The following is an 18,263-nucleotide window of genomic DNA, read 5'->3' on the forward strand; positions in this document are numbered from 1 at the left end:
AACACACTGGGGTTTTCAAATGTGGTGATTTCCCGTAAGAATCCCAGAAAGTCTTCCCACCAGGACCCAGGCTGCTTCATCTGCGGGTGCCCTCTGAGGGCAGCCTGGGACGGGAGGCCAAGCTTAGGGAACTCTCCCTGAAGGACAGGGAGATTGGGGAGGTCTCTTGGGCCAGTTACCAAATGAGATCTGCCTGTACTTTATCTTAATTATTTTAATGAATTAGTTAGTCAATTTGATAGCTAAATAAGCTCGCATACAGTTAATGAGGGGAGCGGTAACAGGGTCCTATGCCTCCTCAGCAGCCTGGGCACGGCCCCCATCCCGCCACCGGCGAGGCGTCAGCGGAGACCGGACCTCCGGCGCTCTCCGCGGGCTCCCGCTCCCTGGAAGGCGCTGTCCCCGTGGCAGGTGCCAGCCAGCCCTACCCAGCCCGGGCTCCGCCTGCCGCCACCGCGGCTGCTCGCACCTCCCCACGGCCCGGGCAGGACTGGGGCGGTTCCGCGGGCTGGCCGGCCTGAGGGATTCCGGGCCTGCCGCGGGACGCCCCGCCCTGCCTGCACCGGTGCCACAGCTCCTGTCCAGCGAGCCCCTTAGCTCCCGCAGACCTAGGGCAAGCGGGAGCCCTCTGGAGCCCACTTCACCAACCTCCCCAGCATGCGGACGCCGACGGAGATGATCGTGGGGCTGGTGCTGTGCCCCTGTGGTCTCCTGCTGACACTCACGGGCACGCTGGCACCCAGTTGGAGGCAGGTGAGCCTCATACCTGACCAACCCATGGACGTCATCTGGGAACAGGGCATTTGGGACATATGCAGAGAGCGGCAGAGCACCCATGACCGTCTCTGCGGACAGGCTGAAGAGCTGGGCTACTTTGATCAGGTGCCCGTGCGGGTCGCCCAAGGGCTGATGCCCTCCTCGCTGGTTGTTACTCTGGTGGGCTGTGTAGTGGCTTCCCTGGGTGTTCGCTGCTGGCAGCGAGAGCCCCGGCACCTAGTGGCCGGCGTGGCAGGGCTGGTGCTGCTCCTCGCTGGGCTGATGAGCCTCGTGCCCAGCTCCTGGTACACCCAGGAACTTTGGACAATGCCTGCTCCACCTGGCAGCACACTGAGCGTAGGCTACAGCTTGGTACTGAGCTATTTGGGAAGCTGTATGGAGATCCTGGGGGGGCTGGCTCTCATCCTCAGCTTCCATCACTGCTGCAAGGAGCACAGGACCCCCAAATTGCCCCCCACACCTGTGTCAGAGGCTGGGTCATGCTCCAGTAGAGCTTACAGCAATCCCTGGGACGTGCTGGAGGATGAGAAAGATGGACAGCACTGGGGGAGCAGCCCACCTTGTGACTCTGATTTGTAGCCCCAGCACTGGGACAGCAGTCACATCCCTGGTATCAAGAGCAGTGCTGGCCCCTGCCCCTACAAGCCATGCCATTCTCCTGCAACCCCTCTGAACAGGCTGGAAACAAGACCAAGGACCTGTTTTGAATATTTGCAACTTCCTCAAAAGCCTGCTGTGCTCCAGGATCTAGAACTGTGCCAAAGCTATGCGGGATTGAGAACCAGAGGTGGCTCCAGTCCCTCCATGCTGCTTTTACCTCATCTTCCTGTACCATGCACAGCAGCTTGAGCAGAGACAGCTTTGGTGTTCCCATGTAAGCAGCATAAAGGTCAGAAGTGTAACCTTCAGAGCTGGCAATAGGGGAGACGAGCACCTGTCTCATGTATCTGCTTAGCTCAGGACTGTGCGGACAGCTAAATAAATGCAAAGCAATGGGTTTGTGCTGTGGGATGGTTATGGGCTTTCTGCCAGGCAAGTTGGGCTGAGAGCCAGTGGGCACAGCTCACCCAACTTCCCTGTATTTTGCCTGAGGCAGGGAAGAAAGGTTTGTAAAAAGGGCACAGCTAGCTTTTATAGCACTTTCCCGAAGGACTTTTGCCCTATGGTCAAACTCAGCCCTAGAAGAGATTTCTCCTTCCTGGAGCACAGCCACTTTAGGGCAGAGTGGGGAAGGTGGGGGGCAAGATCAGAGAAAAAAAAAAAATAGCATTTATTTCCGCTTTCCAAATTAGCCTGGTGTAAGGTGGTAAAACTGGTCTCACTGGTTTGTAAGGGACACTCAGAAAGTCAGAACTACACTATAAAATCCTTCTCAGCCCCTGCATAACAACGTAAGAGCCAAGCCAGCCTTCTTGCAGAGTTATTTGAGCAGATTCTTATACCCAAAACACCCTGTTCAGCAAGCTAAACCTTGCTGCAGAGGGATAGTACTCAAGGGACAGTGTCAGAGAGTGTGTTTGGATTGGAGATTTCATGATAAACCTTCCAAGCATTTTTTGTCTGGATTCTTATGTTCCCTAGGTCTTAGACATCTAGAAAGAGCAAACCAGCCTTCCCTCCCCAGCCCACACACAAACCACAATGGCACAAGAGATGCTGCACAGCATTCCTTTATGAAAATAGAGTGTTGATATGAGATGGTCCTTTCCTCAGCAGGGTGGCAGTTCCTGCAGAAATCACAGATGGGTGTATCAGGGGTGAGTCTGACCCAGCTTCTCTAAGCCCACGCCCCACCTTAGCACAGGAGGTCCAGTCACAGGCAGAGTGGGACAGTCCTGTCAGGACTCTAGTCAGCTCTGGTCATGCCCCTCTCCTTCAGCAGGAGGTAGAGCTTGCCTCCAGAGTGGGGACTAGACCAGCACTGGGCCCTGGGGCACTGCAGGGTGGCAGAGGGGTCCTGAGCAGGGCCTGCTCCAGATGCTACTCACCTCTTTCCCTTCATAAGCTTCATTTACAAATGTATCACTCTTGGGGGAAAGCTCTTCCTCCTCCTCCTCTTCTTCCTCTGGATCACTTTCACGGTGGTACAAGGTCAGCACCCGAGTGGAAGCAGTGCTTGAGGTCCTGGAGAGGAAAAAATGTACACCAAGAATGGCATGGTCAACTCCTAGAGATGAGGCATATCTTAAAGTCTTGCAACAAACCCTGGTAATGGCCTGCTGGAATAATTGGAGCTTTCCATATAGCCCGGGAGTACATCAGGATTCCACTGTCCCTGGGCAAAGAGACCTTGTCCCTCCCTATTCCCAGTTGTACCTGGCCCAGCTCAGCCCCAGGGCTCACCTCCTCCGCCTGTCCCGCCTTCGCATGTAGGCCAGGGCCCCCACAGCAGCAGCAGCAAGCAGCAGGAGCACAGCCACCCCCAGGACAACGGGTCCTGCAAGGGGCTGCACCTCAGTCTCCTCACAGTAGTCACCACGATAGCCCAGCGTGCAGTGGCATGTCACTTGGCCAGCCTCGATGGCACAGTCCCCATGCAGGTTGCATGTCTCGCTGCTGCAGGGCACAGCCCCCAGCACCTCCTCTGTGCTAGGAGGTACCACAAAGGGCTTTCCATGCTGCTGTGGGCCAGGGACTGCAGACAGGCTGGGGTGGGGCTGCCAAGGTTGGGGTGCAGCTATGGATGAGACTGGTTTCTGTTCTACATGGGACATTCCTGAAGGTGCCACTGTAGGGACTTGTGTCCCCACCTTCTCTGAGGCACCTGGAGGGATGGGCATAGATCAGCAGAGACTCAGGTAAGACCCTCTTCCCAAACTGGGGGAGACTGGGCAGGCTGCCCTGTGCCTAGGACCCCAGGACACCCTGGCTGTGGGAAGGCACTCACAGTCAGACTCATCGGAGCCGTTGGCACAGTCGGGGCGCCCATCACAGACCTGCTCTCTGGAAATGCAGCTCTGAAGGTCGGGGCAGGCCTGGAGCAGGGCGGGGCAAGGCGGTGCCAGTGCACACACTGTCCCATGCACCAGGTGGTATCCAGGAGAGCAGCGGCATTGCCATCCTGCAGGGTTAGGCAGGCAGAGCTGGGCACAGCCCCCGTTGCTCTTTGCACAGCCATTGGTGCCTGCCAAAACAGCACTGTTATCATGGCCACCACAAGGCAAAGCTGAAACCCCACAGATTGCCCTTGGCCGGGGCAGTCCCAGACCCACCTTCCTGTGAGAATTGGCTGTAAATCCTCATGGCTACCAGCTCCTGCTCCATTCAGGAACACCAGTTCTCAGCCTGCTCCAGCCGGCTGTGCCAGATCTTGCTGGAACCTGAAGACACATGGGGTCAGCACAGCTCTTCCTCCTCCCACAAGGGTGCCTGAGATGGGTGGTAGAGGGGGACCCCAGCTTGCCCTTCACCCCACAGAGAAGCAAGCCTGCACCCCACAGGGACTGGTAGAACTCCATGTCCAAGTGCAGTAGGAAGAGTTGGGCAAAGCTCAGCAAGCAGACCTACCATTGGTTGAGGTTGTGCTCCACAGCAGAAAGCCTTCTCCTACGGTGAAGAGTGAGAGACCATGCAGCCCCTTCCGCACCACCTGGAAGCGGGATCCATCCAGCTCAACACTGCTGATGGTACCTCTCTCTGCAAGGCAGAGATGGAGATGCTTCAGTGTGGCGACAGAGAGCTCTGGGCTGCCCCAGGCTGTGCTTTGCAAACTGAGTGCACCCCCCCACAATGCTCAGTCCTCACTCACCGTGGTCTGCCCAGTACAGCCGGGTACCAGCACCCCCAAAGGCAAGGCCCCTGGGAGCCTGGGCTCTCCTCCAGACTGCTCTGCGGCCAGTGCCATCCATGGCCGCACACTCCACCATGGCACCATGCCCATGGCTGCCAGCTGCTGTGACAAAGCACATGGTGGAAGCACGAGGACACAGTGCCAGCCAGGCAGCACCCTGCAGCCCCTCACTGAGTAGTGCCAGGGCCCAACGCCCCTTGGGAGCTGCCACATGGATGCTGGGTGGCTGCCCCCCAATCCAGTAAAGGTTCCCACTTAGCCAGTCCAAGGCCAGAGATGTCACAGTGCCCTCCACAGCTACTGCCTTCTTCCAGGACAGCCGCCCCCAGTCCTTCAGGCGCAGCAGTCCGATGAAATTGCCTCCCACTTCTGCAAAGTACAAACTCCTGTCTTTCACTGCATAGTCAATGGCTGTCAGGCGGCTCACCTTGGCCAAAGGCAGGGCCTGGTGTGGGGGAAGCCCTTGGGATCCAGCTGATGCAGGCAGGTCCTTCAGGTAGACCTGAAGGAAGGAGACAGCACTAGGATGGAGACCCCTCTTCCCTGACAGCAGTGAGAACAGCAGCCCCCAGGGCTGACTCCAGAGGATACCTGTGCCACAGCTGCCGGTGACACCAGGAAGGCAAAGGCCAAATTGCGGATGGGCAGGCAGGTGGTCCCATTGGCGGTCAGCATCAGCCCAGCCGGGCAGCGGCACTGCCCAGTGTGCTTGGCGCTCAGCAGGCACAGATGGGAACAGCCACGCATTTCACACGGGTTGGGAACTGTGGGGCGCAGGGCTGGGTGCATTATCTGTAGGACAGCAGGCTCAGCCTCAGATCCATCAGCACCCACTAGCAGAGTTGACACCACAGCATGCCCCCAAGGCCCACATACAGCCTGGCTTGGGGCAGGATGGTGAGACAGAGAGGACCAGAGACACTTGCCCACACAGACTGCTGCCCAAGGACCACTGGGATGGGGGTACAGCTCCCAGTGCCTTCTCACTCAGAAGACAACAGTGCAGGGAGATCAGCAGAGCTGGCACAGAAGGGTTTGGGGCTCCCCAAGAAGGTACCTTGAGGCCATGGGGCTGCCCATGCCGTTTGAGCAGCACAGTCCTGTTCTTGCCACTGGCTTTGTCCACCTGCTGCACAGACCATGTCTTCCTCTCCGACCAGTAGAGCTGTCCCTCGCACACAGCTGCTGCAAAGGGGCTCTGGACCCAGCGCAGCTTCAGGACCTGTCAGAGAGGCTGTCAGTGCCCACCTTGGTCGCCATCAGGACCCCATCACCAGTGCCCCATCACACCTTCACACTGCTGCCGTCCAGATGTGCAGAGCCAACACTGCCCAGCTTTTCATCCAGCCAGAAGATCCTTTGGGTGGGGAGATCAAGGGCCAGTGCCGTGGGCCAGCCCAGTCCCTGGGCCAGCAGTACATGCCGCCAACTCCCATCCATACTGGCCTCCATCAGCCGTGAGTGGCTCCCCACCTCTGACCAGTACATCAGCCTAGTGGGAAGAGAGGTGCAGGCCTATGGACCTGACACAGCATTGTCTCAGTACCAAGGCAGCCCAGAAAAGAAGCCTGGAGCTTTCCATGTCATCATGGGTGTGTTGAGAGCTCCATGCAGGGCAGGGGCAGGTGTCTGGGTTCTTTCTTCTCCTGTCATGCAGTCCCCACAGCACCAAATTGAGGACATCTCACATTTTTCCCAGCCTCTCACCTACCTTCATGGAGGAAAATGGGGCAGGGCAGGGATGGCAAGGAGGTCCCCATGTCCCAGACTTACCCTGCTAGGGGCTGGAGCACCAGAGAGTGGGGCTGGTCCAGGTCTCCATCCATCACCACAGCATACTCTGGTATCCCTTGCCAGGCAGACCCCAAGCGAGTGGCCAGCACCTGCCCTGCTACCCCATCTGTCCAGTACAGGTTCCTCCCAAGCCAGTCCACTGCTATACAGTCTGATCTCACACCTGAAATGCATCCAAGAGGCAGCACCTGTGTGGAGTGACAGCTGCAGGGCCCTTTGGCATAATGCTCTCAACCCAGGTCCCTCCATCCCAGGAGCTCTGGCTCCTCCCAACCTTGCTCCACTAGCACTTCTCCACATAAGGGATGACAGTGGGGTTGCACCCCACTGCAACCTGGAGACTGCACAGTGGGGAAGGCCATCCCTGTTAACCCCATGTTGCCACAGCCCACCTTTCACCAGTATGCCTTTCTTTTCCGAGTTGAGATCCTGCCAGCGGATGCTCTCTGTGGCTAGGTCCATCCAGAAGACTTTCCTCTCCACCAAGTCATAGTCAAGTGAGAAGACAACGTGATCCTTGTCAGTGGCCAGCACTACATCCTCATGCCCACTCTGCAGGCCATAGGACAGCACCTTAGACTGCACAGCCACCAGCAACTTGGGCTCTGGTCCTGAGACAACAGAGACACATGGACCCTGCTCAGCACTAATGGTCCCATGGTCCCAGCACATGCAGGCAGGGAACACAGCACTTACAGGCATTAGAGCTTGCTGGGACTTAGTCCTACCACACAGAATATTCTCAGATAGGTCAGATGGATTTTCTAACCCATTCACAGGACTATGAGGCTTCCCATGGGCAGCAGACACAGATGGACAAGCATCCACTAGCCCCCGTTGTATCTTAGAGGGCTAGGGCCAGCCTCAGCACTGCTTGGCCACTCCAGGACTTACCAGTGAGTTTGCAGACATGGCCATCGGGCTCCAGAGCATAGCCAGGGAGACAGCCACAGCTGTAGGACCCTGGGGCATTGAGGCATGTCTGACTGCAGGCTCTCTTGCCCCACTCTGTGCACTCATCTATGTCCATGCAGGACAGACCATCCTCAGCAAGCTGATAGCCTGGGCCACACCAGCACCGCTGTGGGGAAAGGGACCATCAGTTGCCCACTCTGGGGACATGAGTCTCCCTTCTGCAGCTGAAGCAGGGCATCATGGCATGACAATCCCTTGCCCCAGGGCTGCAAGCACTCACAGGGCCCTGGGGTGAAGGGTAGCAGAGATGAGTGCAGGACCGCTGGCAGGGCACAGAGCAGTTCCCTCCCTCGTCTGAGCCATCTACGCAGTCCTGCTGGCCATTGCACACCAGAGATGCATTCAGGCAAGCCCCCAGCCCACAGGGGTACTCGTGACTCTGACAAAGAGCAGGGTGGCCTGCAGGAACATGTGGGGAAGGCTGTCCTGAGCATCGTCCACCAGCTTCGTTTGCTCATTTGGGGCAGATTTAGCTGCTCCCATAGGCTGCCCAGAGCTTCCTGCAGCCACATCCAGAGTTGTGCCAGTAGCCTGGCTTCAGGCTATATTAATCCAAAGGCCACTGGCCCCCACAGAGAGAACAGCTACTCAGGACCTGGAGCCACTACAGCTGCTGGGAATAGGCAACCAGCATATGGGGCCCTTCAGCACAGACACTTACCCATCTCCCTCTGTGATGGGCACCCATCAGCACTCCTGGGTAAGACTGGGAATAAAATAAGGGTGTTGCTTACAGCCAGCCTCATCACTGCCATCTGTGCAATCAGTCTCTCCATCACAGCGCCAGACATCGGGAATGCACTCATGGCCATGGGAACAGTCCCACTGATGGTCCTCACACAGCTCTTCCTCCCAAGGGCAGCCCTGCAAAGCAGAAGGTGAAAAAGGCTACCCACCCTCCTGGGCATGAGTGGGGACAGGCTGTGTCCCCACTGCTCCACTCACCTGCTCGTCTGAGCCATCCCCACAGTCAGCAGCACCATCACAGCGCCAGGCCTCCAGCACACACTCCCTGCTGTGGGAACATGTCACCTCACCCTCACGGCAGAGGAGTGGCCGGGGCACGGCACAGCCTTCCTCGTCTGAGCCATCCTGGCAGTCATGGTCACCATCGCAGTATAGGGCCAGGGCCACGCACTGCCCACTCTGACAGGAAAATTCAGCCGGACCACACTTCTTCAGCACTGTGGACAAAGGCCAGGGCTGAACAGAGGCACTGTCCCCATCCTTTCAGCAGGTTGCCCTGGGCAGTGTCTGCTCCTGGACCCACAAAAAACCTTGTGCATCCACCTGTGGGGCAGGCAACCCCAGCAGTCCATCCCATCCAGCTCCAAGGTCTTACCACAACCCTGCTCATCAGTGTGGTCCAAGCAGTCAGTATGGCCATCACACAGCCAGCTCCTGGGGATGCAGCGGGTGGCAGCATCGCAGCGCAGGGCGCACTCCTGTGTAGGGGTCCAGCAGCCCATCTCATCTGAGCCATCAGGGCACTGTGGCACCCCATCACAGCGCTCTCCTGCCCCGACACACACAGCTCTACTTCCACAGTGGAAGACCCCTGGGGACACAAGGAGATTTGCACTGCCTGCAGAAGGCAGCCAGGGTGCCCAGACCCTCTGCTCGCTCTCCAGTGATCTAGAAAGTCTCCACAAGTAACAAGACTTGGTCCCTCCTAGACAGTGCATCTCCAGCAGCCTAGGTCCAGAGCACGGCGATTGCGGCAGTGAACTCAGCCCACATCTAGGCCACTATGAGCAGTGAAATCAACTCTATCCTTTTCCAACAGCACTTCAAGTCCAGTATCAAGTTCAGAAGGGACCAGTATGTCGCGTTACAAGCACCAGAGCCCAGGACACAGACTTTACCAGGACTCTATCCCAAAAACCCCACCAGAAAGCAGCACAGAGTGACCCAGCTGCACAGGGGACAGAAGAATGACTCCTACCTGGGGTGTTGCAGAGCTGGGCACACCCATCCTCATCAGAGCCATCTGCACAGTCCTCCTCCCCATCACACAGGTACTCCTGGGCCACGCACCCAGTGCCATCATGGCAGGGCACATGTGTGCGAGAACAGGACAGATGGAAAACTGGAGTCAGGGGGTTTGCAGGGCTGGACCGGAGGGGTGGGGTAGGTATCACTATCTGTGCAGAACTGTTTGAGCGTGGGGTGGTAGTGGTTGGCTGTGGGGCAGCGACCTTAGTTGTAAAAGATCGAGTGGTGCTGGTGGTTGGCTGCACAGTGATAGTCTTGGTCAATGTGGTCCAGGCAGTGGTTTGTGCAGGGGTGGTCTTCTTTGATGTGGACTGTCTGGTGGTGGTTTGTGGTTTGGTAGCCTTGCTGGTTGGTGCAGTAGTGGTGAGTGCAGTGGTGGTCTGGCTTAGCAGTGGTGTTGTGGTAGAGGTGCTAGGCTGAGCAGCAGTGCTTGTGGTTGTCCTCATAGCAGTGGTCACACGTGGAGGGAGTGGCACAGCAGACCCTTTACTTGGTGGCACTGGCAGAGGATTTGGGATTTGTTGGGACCATGCCCTCCCCATACTGCAGACACCTCCCAGAGCACCCCACATGACCACCAGTAGCCAGGCACCCTGCCACAGCTCAGAGTAGCAAGGGCTCCCCAGTCCCATCAGGTACAGCAGCATCAGGAACAAACCGTGGCCACTCTTACCAGCCTGCAGCTCTGAGCCCACGAAGGCCACCACTCCCTTCACATCTGCTGCTGGTATGGACAGCACAAGAGCCAGTGTCCTCCGGTCCCACAGCAGCAGAGCTGTCCCATTTGCTGACACCAGGTATGGTTCAAAGGCGGCCACAAGGCCATGGGACCAGCTGGGTGCCAGGGTGACTGCTTGCTGCTTGGTCAGACTCAGCGCCTGCAAGCCTGTGAGATAGAGACATGGTAGGACCTGGAGCCTGCCCTCACCCCTCATGGCTCACTCTGCACCTCACACCCCACAGTTATGGCAGGGACTTCATGGCTGAGGCCAGGGACTCAGCCACAGGACAGAGTCTGCCCCATGATCATCCCACTGCCCAGACAGGGACCTGCTGCATGTAGGGCATGGCTGATCACTCCTGCCTATATCCACGACTTCCACCCCAGATACCACCAGGACTCACCCCGGGCTGAGCTCCAGAGCATGCTGAAGGCTCTACTGTCCATAGCTGCAGGTAGATCTCCAGGCCACGTCTCATTCCAGACATCCCATGGAGCACCCCCCGCCAGGCTCAGTGCCTGCAGGGGCTGCCCACGGGCCAGCCAGTACAGAACACCACGCTGCCAGTCTAAGAAGAAGTGCTGGATGCTGCTGTGAGCACGGTGCAGGATGCGCAGGGACATGTCAGTTGTCTGGATCACCCCGATGTCCCTCCGATTACATGCAAGCCAGTACAGGTCCCCAGAATGGACATCCACACGGGCAGAACACACTTGGCAAGAGCAGGCAGGCAAGCCATTACAAGGCTGTCCCATGACCCTGCCTGGGTGCCCCTAGACCCTATGTGATGCTCCACAACTGCCCACTGCCTTGAGTGCTTGCCTCGCTGTGGGCAGCACCAGACCACTGTGCTCTGTATCAAGGAGATCCTCAGGCCTCAGGGAGTATCAGGAAGGGAAATATGTCCTCTACCACTCCATAGGGTCTCACCTGGCAGCCCAGTCACAATGGCCTCTCTCCAGCCAGAGTGACCCATGACGCGCAGCAGAGTCCCATGGTCATCTGTCCCATAGAGCACTGACCTCTGCCAGTCCACATCTTGCAGATGAAGGGATTCCTGCCACTGATGCACCTGTTTGGTGTGTGCTCCAGGGCCCACATGAACCAGGGAGATGGTCTTTCCTGATGCATACACAATGGACAGCTCTGCAGAGCATAAGGACAGCGTGTGAGCACAGCCTCAAGGACACTGGACAGGGTCATCAGAATAAACCAAAACATAAATGTCACAGCACTGGTGTGTGCTGGGAACTTCATGTCAAAGCCACAGCCCCTTATGGCCCTCCTCCAACTCCCATATAGATGTATTCCACCCAGAGAGCCAGACGCCACTCACCTGCACACTTCCCTGAGGGGAGGAGGAAGAGGCCCTCTGGACATGCACACTTGTAACCCCGAGGGTGCACAGGGGACAGGAGGCAAAGGTGACTACATAGGCCCAGAGCACATGCAGCAGTGTCCCCTGGAAGCAAGAGGATGTTAAAAGCTCAGGCAGTCATGACCCCGATGTCTCTCCCAATCCCCAAAAAATCACAGACTGTTGTGGGGCTGGATAAAGGCTGGAAACAGGGTAGTGGTGTTACATGAGTTAAGGGGGCTCAGGTCTACCCAAAGCCACAGGCCTTGGCAGCTTTCCTGCAGGTTTATAGCTCCCCTCTGTATCAACCCCACAACCCCTCATCACAGGACCAGGCAAACCATTGGGCAGGATCTGGTGAGCTCCAGGACTCAGTGAGCCTTCCCTAACACCCAGGGATATAGTGGGGGTTGCTGCCATGCTGCCAGCCCAGCAGCAGTGCAGCACCTGCAAGGTACTCACTAGGAGGCTGTTGCAGTGCGTGCAGCACGGTGAAAGCCGAGATAGAGGCACGGAGCAGCACTGTGTGCTCCTGGGGAGAGGCCCAGGTGGCTGATACCAGCTCTGTGCCATCAGTCCAGAAGAACCGGCTCTCAAACACGGCCAGGCCCAGTGGCTCCACATGGCCCCGCAAAACAGCATGGAAGGAGTGGCGTCCGCTGCCATCCACCCGCAGTGTCTCGATGGACTGGGTACAAGGCAAGGCATGGTGGCCATGTGGCATTCCCACAACCTGGTTCTTCTCTTCCCAGCCCAAGGATGTATGCCAGACCTAGGCACTGCTCCCTGCTCCCTCCCATGCTTTGGCCATGGACACAAGGGAATCAGGGCCTTCCTCCCAACTCTCACTTCACCATCTCCCTACCCTGCTATCCCTCATCCCTACCTCCTTGTACTCGCTGATCCAGTACAGCCTGCCAGCCACATGGTCCAGGCTCAGCCCCACAGGCTCTTCCATGGATACAACTGTGAGCTCCTGCCGGTTTGAGCCATCCATGCCGGCTGCAGTAATGACTGTCCGGCCCCTCTGTCCACGGTTGATCCAGTATAGGGACCTGAGGGCAGGCACTCAGCACCCACTTCACAGTATAATACCAGTGCTGCCATATTCCCACAGCAGGCATCGCATGGTCAGCACCAACACTGCAATCTCAGAAGACTGGGCCAACCCTGGTTCATTCACTGCTCACCTTGCAGCTGGATGTACTATCAGCTGCTCTGGTGCAATGTCCTTCCCCAGCACTGTAAGGTAACCCCGGCCATCACCCAGCCCTGCACAGATGGCTGGAGGATGGCTGCTGGCCCAGTACAATTGCCCTGTGAACCAGTCCATGGAGATGCTGTTCACCTCTCTGGCATCTGTAGAGACAGAGCAGTTTTAAGGCACACCTGCACAGGCTGTGTGGCAAACTCAGACTGCCTGTTCCTCTATACAGTAAAAGCAGTACTGGGGTGGCAGGCCAGCTCCCAGCACCCATCTCAGCCCTGCTATTGCACCCGGAATGCTTGGTCCTCCTCACCTGTATAGAGAGGCTGTGTGCCTTTCCCTGGGTGGTGAACACGGAGCTCTCCATCCTCTGTCAGCCAATAGTAGGTTTCTCGGAGCAGATCATACACCAGGGCATGGGGTTTGGTCTCAGTGGAGAGCAGGGGCCGGTAGGTTTGGGTCCGTACATCCAGAAGGGCCAGGTCCTGCCCCACAGCCACCAAGATCTGTGTTGCGTTGTCTGACAGGGTGAGAGAACAGTCATTTACCAGGGACATGGCTAGCTGGAGGCACTGCTCAGCCCTCAGCCAGCCTGGGCTCCTCTCCCCTACCTGCCACTTCGCAAGTGGTGCCATGCTGCAGGGTGTAGCCCTGGAGACAGGAGCAGCTGAAAGTGCCCGGGGTGTTGGTGCACAGCTGGCTGCAGGGGCTGTACTCCAGGGAGCACTCATCCACATCTGCACAGATAGGTGAGATCAGCAGCCTGCCACAGAGCTGTCCCAGAGAGCATTTCCTCTGCCCCCCAGGCAAGCTCTCTAGATACCAGAACATGGGCCTCAGCCCCGAAATGCACCAGCTGCTGCTGGGACATTATCTAGACACAATCTTTATGGGACCAAGCATGACAAACAGGCAGGAGCAGGGCAGAGGCAGGTGCTCCCCAAGAAGCATGGGCTCTGTGGAGACACTGCTGTCAGTGGCCAAGAAGTGACAGAAGCACATGCACCCTGACCTCCTCTTACCAGCACAGCTTTGCCCATCTGCCTGCAGCACCCAGCCAGCCCCACAGGAGCACTGCACTCCCCAGTGCGTGTCAGTACACGTCTCCGCGCAACCCCCATTGCGTACAAAGCAGCTCCGACCTGTGGGGATGCAGCAAAGGGTGACATGAGGCAGCACAGCTATGTGGCACCCCTCCCCCTAGCCCCACCCAGATGGGCAGCAGCCAGCAGCTACATGTAACTTACCACATGTGCTGGGCTCATCTGTGCCATCCAGGCAGTCATCCTTGTTATTGCACATCAGGGACTCCAGGATACACTTGCCCTCATCACATCGCACCATGCCAGGCGTACAGGGGGCTATGGCATACACAGCTCATGTCAGCAGGGGAGACCAATACCCTGGGCACAGGGGAAACTGTGGGTCCCAGACTCATGGGGAGACCCCACAAAGCATCAACAGCTTATTGGGAAGCTTGCCACCAGCCCCAAGGGAAGCTGGAGCCAAGGAAAACAAAGTACTCCCTTAATTCACACATGGTCCAGACAGGTCTCACCCTGCTGAGGAGCATCCAGAGTTCTTGCTTACCACAGACATCTTCATCTGAGGAATCACCACAGTCGTCAATCCCATTGCACTTCCACTCAGCCATGATACACACTCTGTTCCTGCACTGCCACTGCCCAGGCAGACAGGGCTTCTGGGGACACCCCTCCTCATCCCATCCATCCTCACAGTCTTGGTGCTGATCACACAGTTCCCAGTGCGGGATGCAGTGGTGGGTGCCAGGACACTGCACCTTCTTTGTCCCGCACACTGAGGAAACAGCACAGCACTCACCAGCCTGCCCTGTATACCCAGCCACTGGTACTAAGCCCTCTCAGCAGAGGGTACATACCACAGTCCTGCTCATCAGAGCCATCCAGGCAGTCAGCAGCACCATCACAGCGCCAGCTACTAGAAACACACCGGCCATCGTCACACTGCCAGACATGGGGGTTCCCACCACAGGCAACATCTGCAGGGACAGCACATGGTCACTGGGACCTACAAGGGTCCACTTCACCCTGGCATGTGACAGGGTGCTGGAAGTGCCCAAGGAACATAAATTCCAGGATGTGTTCTCATGCCACAGATATTCCCAAGGATCTCTGGGGCACATATGTCCTTCCAGGATGCTACACAGGCAGAGCCAGCAAAGACTGAGGTGCCTCTGAACTGTCCTGCCCCACCACTCCCCAGAGCATGAGGGCCCCTTGATGCCGTGCAGCACAGCTCCCCAGGCCACCCCATCACACCGGATGAGTGCCACTCACCGCACTGCTCGTCCGTGTTGTCAGGACACTGCTGCTCACCATCGCAGAGCCAGGGAACGGGGATGCAGCCAGAAATGCAGGCGGCCTGGCGTGAGGCTGCACACGTGAGGCTGGCAGCCGCTGCGGGCAAGAGGGAAACGGGCCCAGGATCAGGCGGGACGGCCGCACCGGGCATCCACCTACACAGCCCCCGCTGCAGCTGCCCGCCTGGGAGTCCCGGCATAGCCCAGCGCAGGGTGGGACCGGTTCCAGCCAAGGGCACCTCTGGATCTCCTCTGCGGCTAGAGGGAGAATGGCACCTCTCGACCACGCTCAGAGAAGGCAGGTACTCCCCAAGCCCGCTAGGCAGCGGTACGGCCCCTCCGAACGCAGGGGTCCCCATGCTGTCAGACAAATAACGCCACAGGCGTCAAGGACGCACCACCGGGACATGAGTAGAACGGGGACATCCTCAGTGGCAGGGGACCCCCCGCCCCGCCACTGTCCATCGCGGGGGGATAAGCAAGCTTCCCTGATGCGGCGGGCGCCCAGTGCAGCCCCTCGGGATGAGGCAGGGATTTGCCCCCTACCGGCCCGCCCCCCTCGGTCCTGGCTCACGGGTGCGGCGTGTCCCGGCGCCAGCGACGCTCCCAGCCAGCGGCAGCAGGAGGATGCTGAGGAAGACGAGCATACAGCGGAGCGGCCGCGAGGGGTGGCCCATGGCGGCGGCGGCAGGGAGGCGCGGCTCCGGGGGCCCAGCCGGCGGAGGGAGCGTAGAGCCGCGGCCGCCGCTTTTATGTCCGTGCGCAGGCGACCATTGGGCACCGCGGGTACCGCCCGCCGCCGGCGGAGACCCCCGCCCGCCCCGTCGCCGCGGGGGTTGCGCTGTACTGCGCTGCCCCAGGGAGCCGCCGGCAGGGACGCGGGGGTCGCCGTCTCGGGCGGGGCAGCTGCGGTCCTGGGCCGGGCGCTCTTGGGACCCACCGCCCGCCAAGAGCCGAGGGGCACGAGGGGACCCTTGCTCAACCCCCCCTTCCCCCCGCCTTCCTCCTCTCCGGGCGGGGGTTGTTATGGAGAGCCAGCCGTGAGAACCGGGCTCGCAGCACCTGCGCCTGGCGTGGGAAGGCAGCGGGAGCCTTGAACGCGGGGGCACCCCCCGAAAACAGGGTGCTGCGCGCACCCCCCAGCCGGCCGACCTCGACCTTGAGCGCTGTGAAAGAGCCGCTGGAGCACAACAAGGAGGTAGAGAGCAGCGGCCGGGGGAGGAAAACAGCCCAGCGAGAGGATAAGGCACCTGCCTGGGAAATGAGCCTTATCCAACAGGCAAAGCGGGGGAATCGCCCAAGCCGCGGAAATGGCCCCGGGGCACGGGAGTTTGCATACCTCTCGCTACACACCCAGGGCAAACTGCCGGTGTGCTGCCCTTCCATCCCTGTTGGCTTGTCTCCCGGCCAGCTGCGTGTGGTGGCATTACTGTCTGTTCACCCCCAAGACTGGTCTGTACTCAAGCAAATCCATGATCTGTGGGTCCTGTACACTCATCCCCTCCAGCCTCCCCATCAAACCTCCCTGCATGAGAGCTAAGTCTAAAAAGCTGCTGTAGTGGTACACACTTACTGACACCACCGTCATTGTGTAAAATGTTCTGCCATGTACATGTTTTCTGGCTTGCACAGAAAGGGAAAGCATCCATCCCCAAGATGATCTTATGTGTGCTGCAGAAGAGATGGTAGTGGCATTGACTTCTTCAGGAACTCCCCAGCAAACACAAGTATGCAGATTTCAGGGATGATAATCATTCTTGTGGCAGGAACACCAGGCAAAGTGGTCCTAGTGGTCAGGGGAGAGAGTAGAAAAGACACAACAGTATCCAGGCAACCCCAAGAATATCCAGAAAGCTCCCATGCCTCCTCACACCTGTAGGCCAATGCTGAGATTTGTATTAGGTCCCTGGGGATCTGCCCTGTACCCCAGCTCTGCCACCCCACAGTGTATCCTCACAGTCAAAAAGCAGTAACTCCTCACACTGGCTAGCTGGGAAAGGTGAGTGAGAGCAGAGGGACTGTGTAAAAGGGTCCAAAAGTTAGTGGGAACACTAGAAATGCCCAGTGCACCTAAGCATTAGCTTGGGAACCTGGGGCAACAATGAGGGAATGGACACGTGGTGTGGACAGTGTCTTAAAATGCAGGACATTTTTTTAGAAGCATGATTTAAAGTAAAAATATTTTAAATACATGTGTTTAAAATGTTTTAAATAAAAGAACATACAGGTATATATAGACAATAGCCCATTGTACATAATTATATTTATATCTACCTACAGTGACTTCTCTATGAGATTCTGGTTATTTTTTCCCTGGACTTCTGAAGAGATTTTTTTTATATCTGCTGGTTTTTCTTTGCAGTTGTGTTAGTAGAGGTCTCCTTTTCTCACTGATATTTAGATTCTCTCTTCTCTGCCTCCAAAATCTAAAGGGGGTTGGATGTTAGGAGAAGGCTGCTACCAAAATGAGAGGGAGAAAATCTGTGCACACATGAACAGCAGTATAAAAACTGCTATTAAAAAGTCCAGCACCATGTCCCAATAACACTTTTAACTATACCAAGTACAGCAAAAACTTTTTTTTTTCAAACATTCAAAGGCAATTTCACATTAAATAGTATGCTTTATTTTATATTGTTCCTAGAATATTACATATATACCTTCTGCTATATGATTTATCATATTCTCTTCTAGTTTTTGGTGTATACCTGTTCCTTTCCAATCACTTTTAAGCACCCTTTTCCTAAAAATAAGGGATAACACTATTAAAAGAAAAAAATTCTGTGGGGCACTCTGCCTCATATCAGTTACCAAGCTTCTGCAATCTTGTTTCCATACAGAAAGGACAGATCTAGTTGCCTCTGTGCTTTGTGGCCTGACTCTGCTCAAAATTAAACTGCCTGCAATCTGTTGACTAAAATTTATGCCAGTAGGAAAACTGGACTTCATGAAATACCTGTTTTTTCCTAGGAAATCATCTTATGAAGTGCTTAAATTAAAAAAAAAAAAAAAATTGGAGAGCATTACAAACTATTTTTCAAAAACTGAAGCTTTTTCCAGGTAACAATAACCCTTTTTCAATCCTGTGTCCCCAAGAACTACAACTCCTATTTCAGGGTCTGACCCATAGCCACATTGACAGCAACAATTCCATGAGACTTGCAGCGCGGTGCCCTGGTCTGGTGCCCAGACTCCCTGATATAGCAGGTAATCTTAGTAACTCTGTCCCAGGACAGCCTTGCAAAGTGGGTGACAGATGCTCTGCTAGAGGGATAGGAAATGGCTTGAGACATTGGCTTTCATTT

General features: G+C 56.9%; 3 protein-coding genes across 4 annotated transcripts; 1 reads left to right on the forward strand and 2 right to left on the reverse strand.

The window, feature by feature from the left end:
- Positions 1-450: 450 nt before the first annotated feature.
- CLDN23 (claudin 23) lies at positions 451-2,365 on the forward strand. Its single transcript, XM_079305947.1, has one exon. It carries the CDS (start codon positions 658-660, stop codon positions 1,354-1,356), a length of 699 nt encoding a protein of 232 aa, XP_079162073.1. The 5' UTR covers positions 451-657; the 3' UTR covers positions 1,357-2,365.
- Positions 2,366-2,438: 73 nt separating this feature from the next.
- On the reverse strand, positions 2,439-4,020 carry LOC306802676 (uncharacterized protein; the record flags this gene model as incomplete). The annotated part of the gene is made up of 5 exons (XM_079307173.1): positions 2,439-2,504; positions 2,766-2,901; positions 3,121-3,541; positions 3,665-3,901; positions 3,990-4,020. The coding sequence occupies 5 exons, from the start codon at positions 4,018-4,020 to the stop codon at positions 2,487-2,489; spliced, it is 843 nt and encodes a 280-aa protein (XP_079163299.1). The 3' UTR covers positions 2,439-2,486.
- On the reverse strand, positions 3,763-15,640 carry LOC306802126 (uncharacterized protein). Of its 2 annotated transcripts, XM_079305945.1 has the most exons (29): positions 15,533-15,640; positions 14,936-15,055; positions 14,518-14,637; positions 14,208-14,435; positions 13,865-13,978; positions 13,640-13,759; positions 13,229-13,354; positions 12,931-13,137; positions 12,601-12,769; positions 12,297-12,465; positions 11,873-12,098; positions 11,390-11,515; positions 10,984-11,199; positions 10,457-10,765; positions 9,282-10,217; positions 8,679-8,894; positions 8,282-8,520; positions 8,071-8,200; positions 7,557-7,735; positions 7,256-7,442; positions 6,754-6,972; positions 6,341-6,524; positions 5,858-6,059; positions 5,625-5,789; positions 5,159-5,359; positions 4,526-5,069; positions 4,285-4,413; positions 3,990-4,097; positions 3,763-3,901 (listed from the first exon to the last, which is right to left on the reverse strand). In XM_079305945.1, exons 1-28 carry the CDS (start codon positions 15,633-15,635, stop codon positions 4,042-4,044), a joined length of 5,940 nt encoding a protein of 1,979 aa, XP_079162071.1. In that variant the 5' UTR covers positions 15,636-15,640; the 3' UTR covers positions 3,763-3,901; positions 3,990-4,041. The 2 variants fall into 2 exon arrangements, with proteins under 2 accessions (XP_079162071.1, XP_079162072.1); XM_079305946.1 differs by lacking the exon at positions 13,229-13,354.
- Between the last annotated feature and the right edge of the window lie 2,623 nt (positions 15,641-18,263).

This window comes from Erithacus rubecula (assembly GCF_903797595.1).
Source record: "Erithacus rubecula genome assembly, chromosome: 5".
Lineage (NCBI taxonomy): Eukaryota > Metazoa > Chordata > Aves > Passeriformes > Muscicapidae > Erithacus > Erithacus rubecula.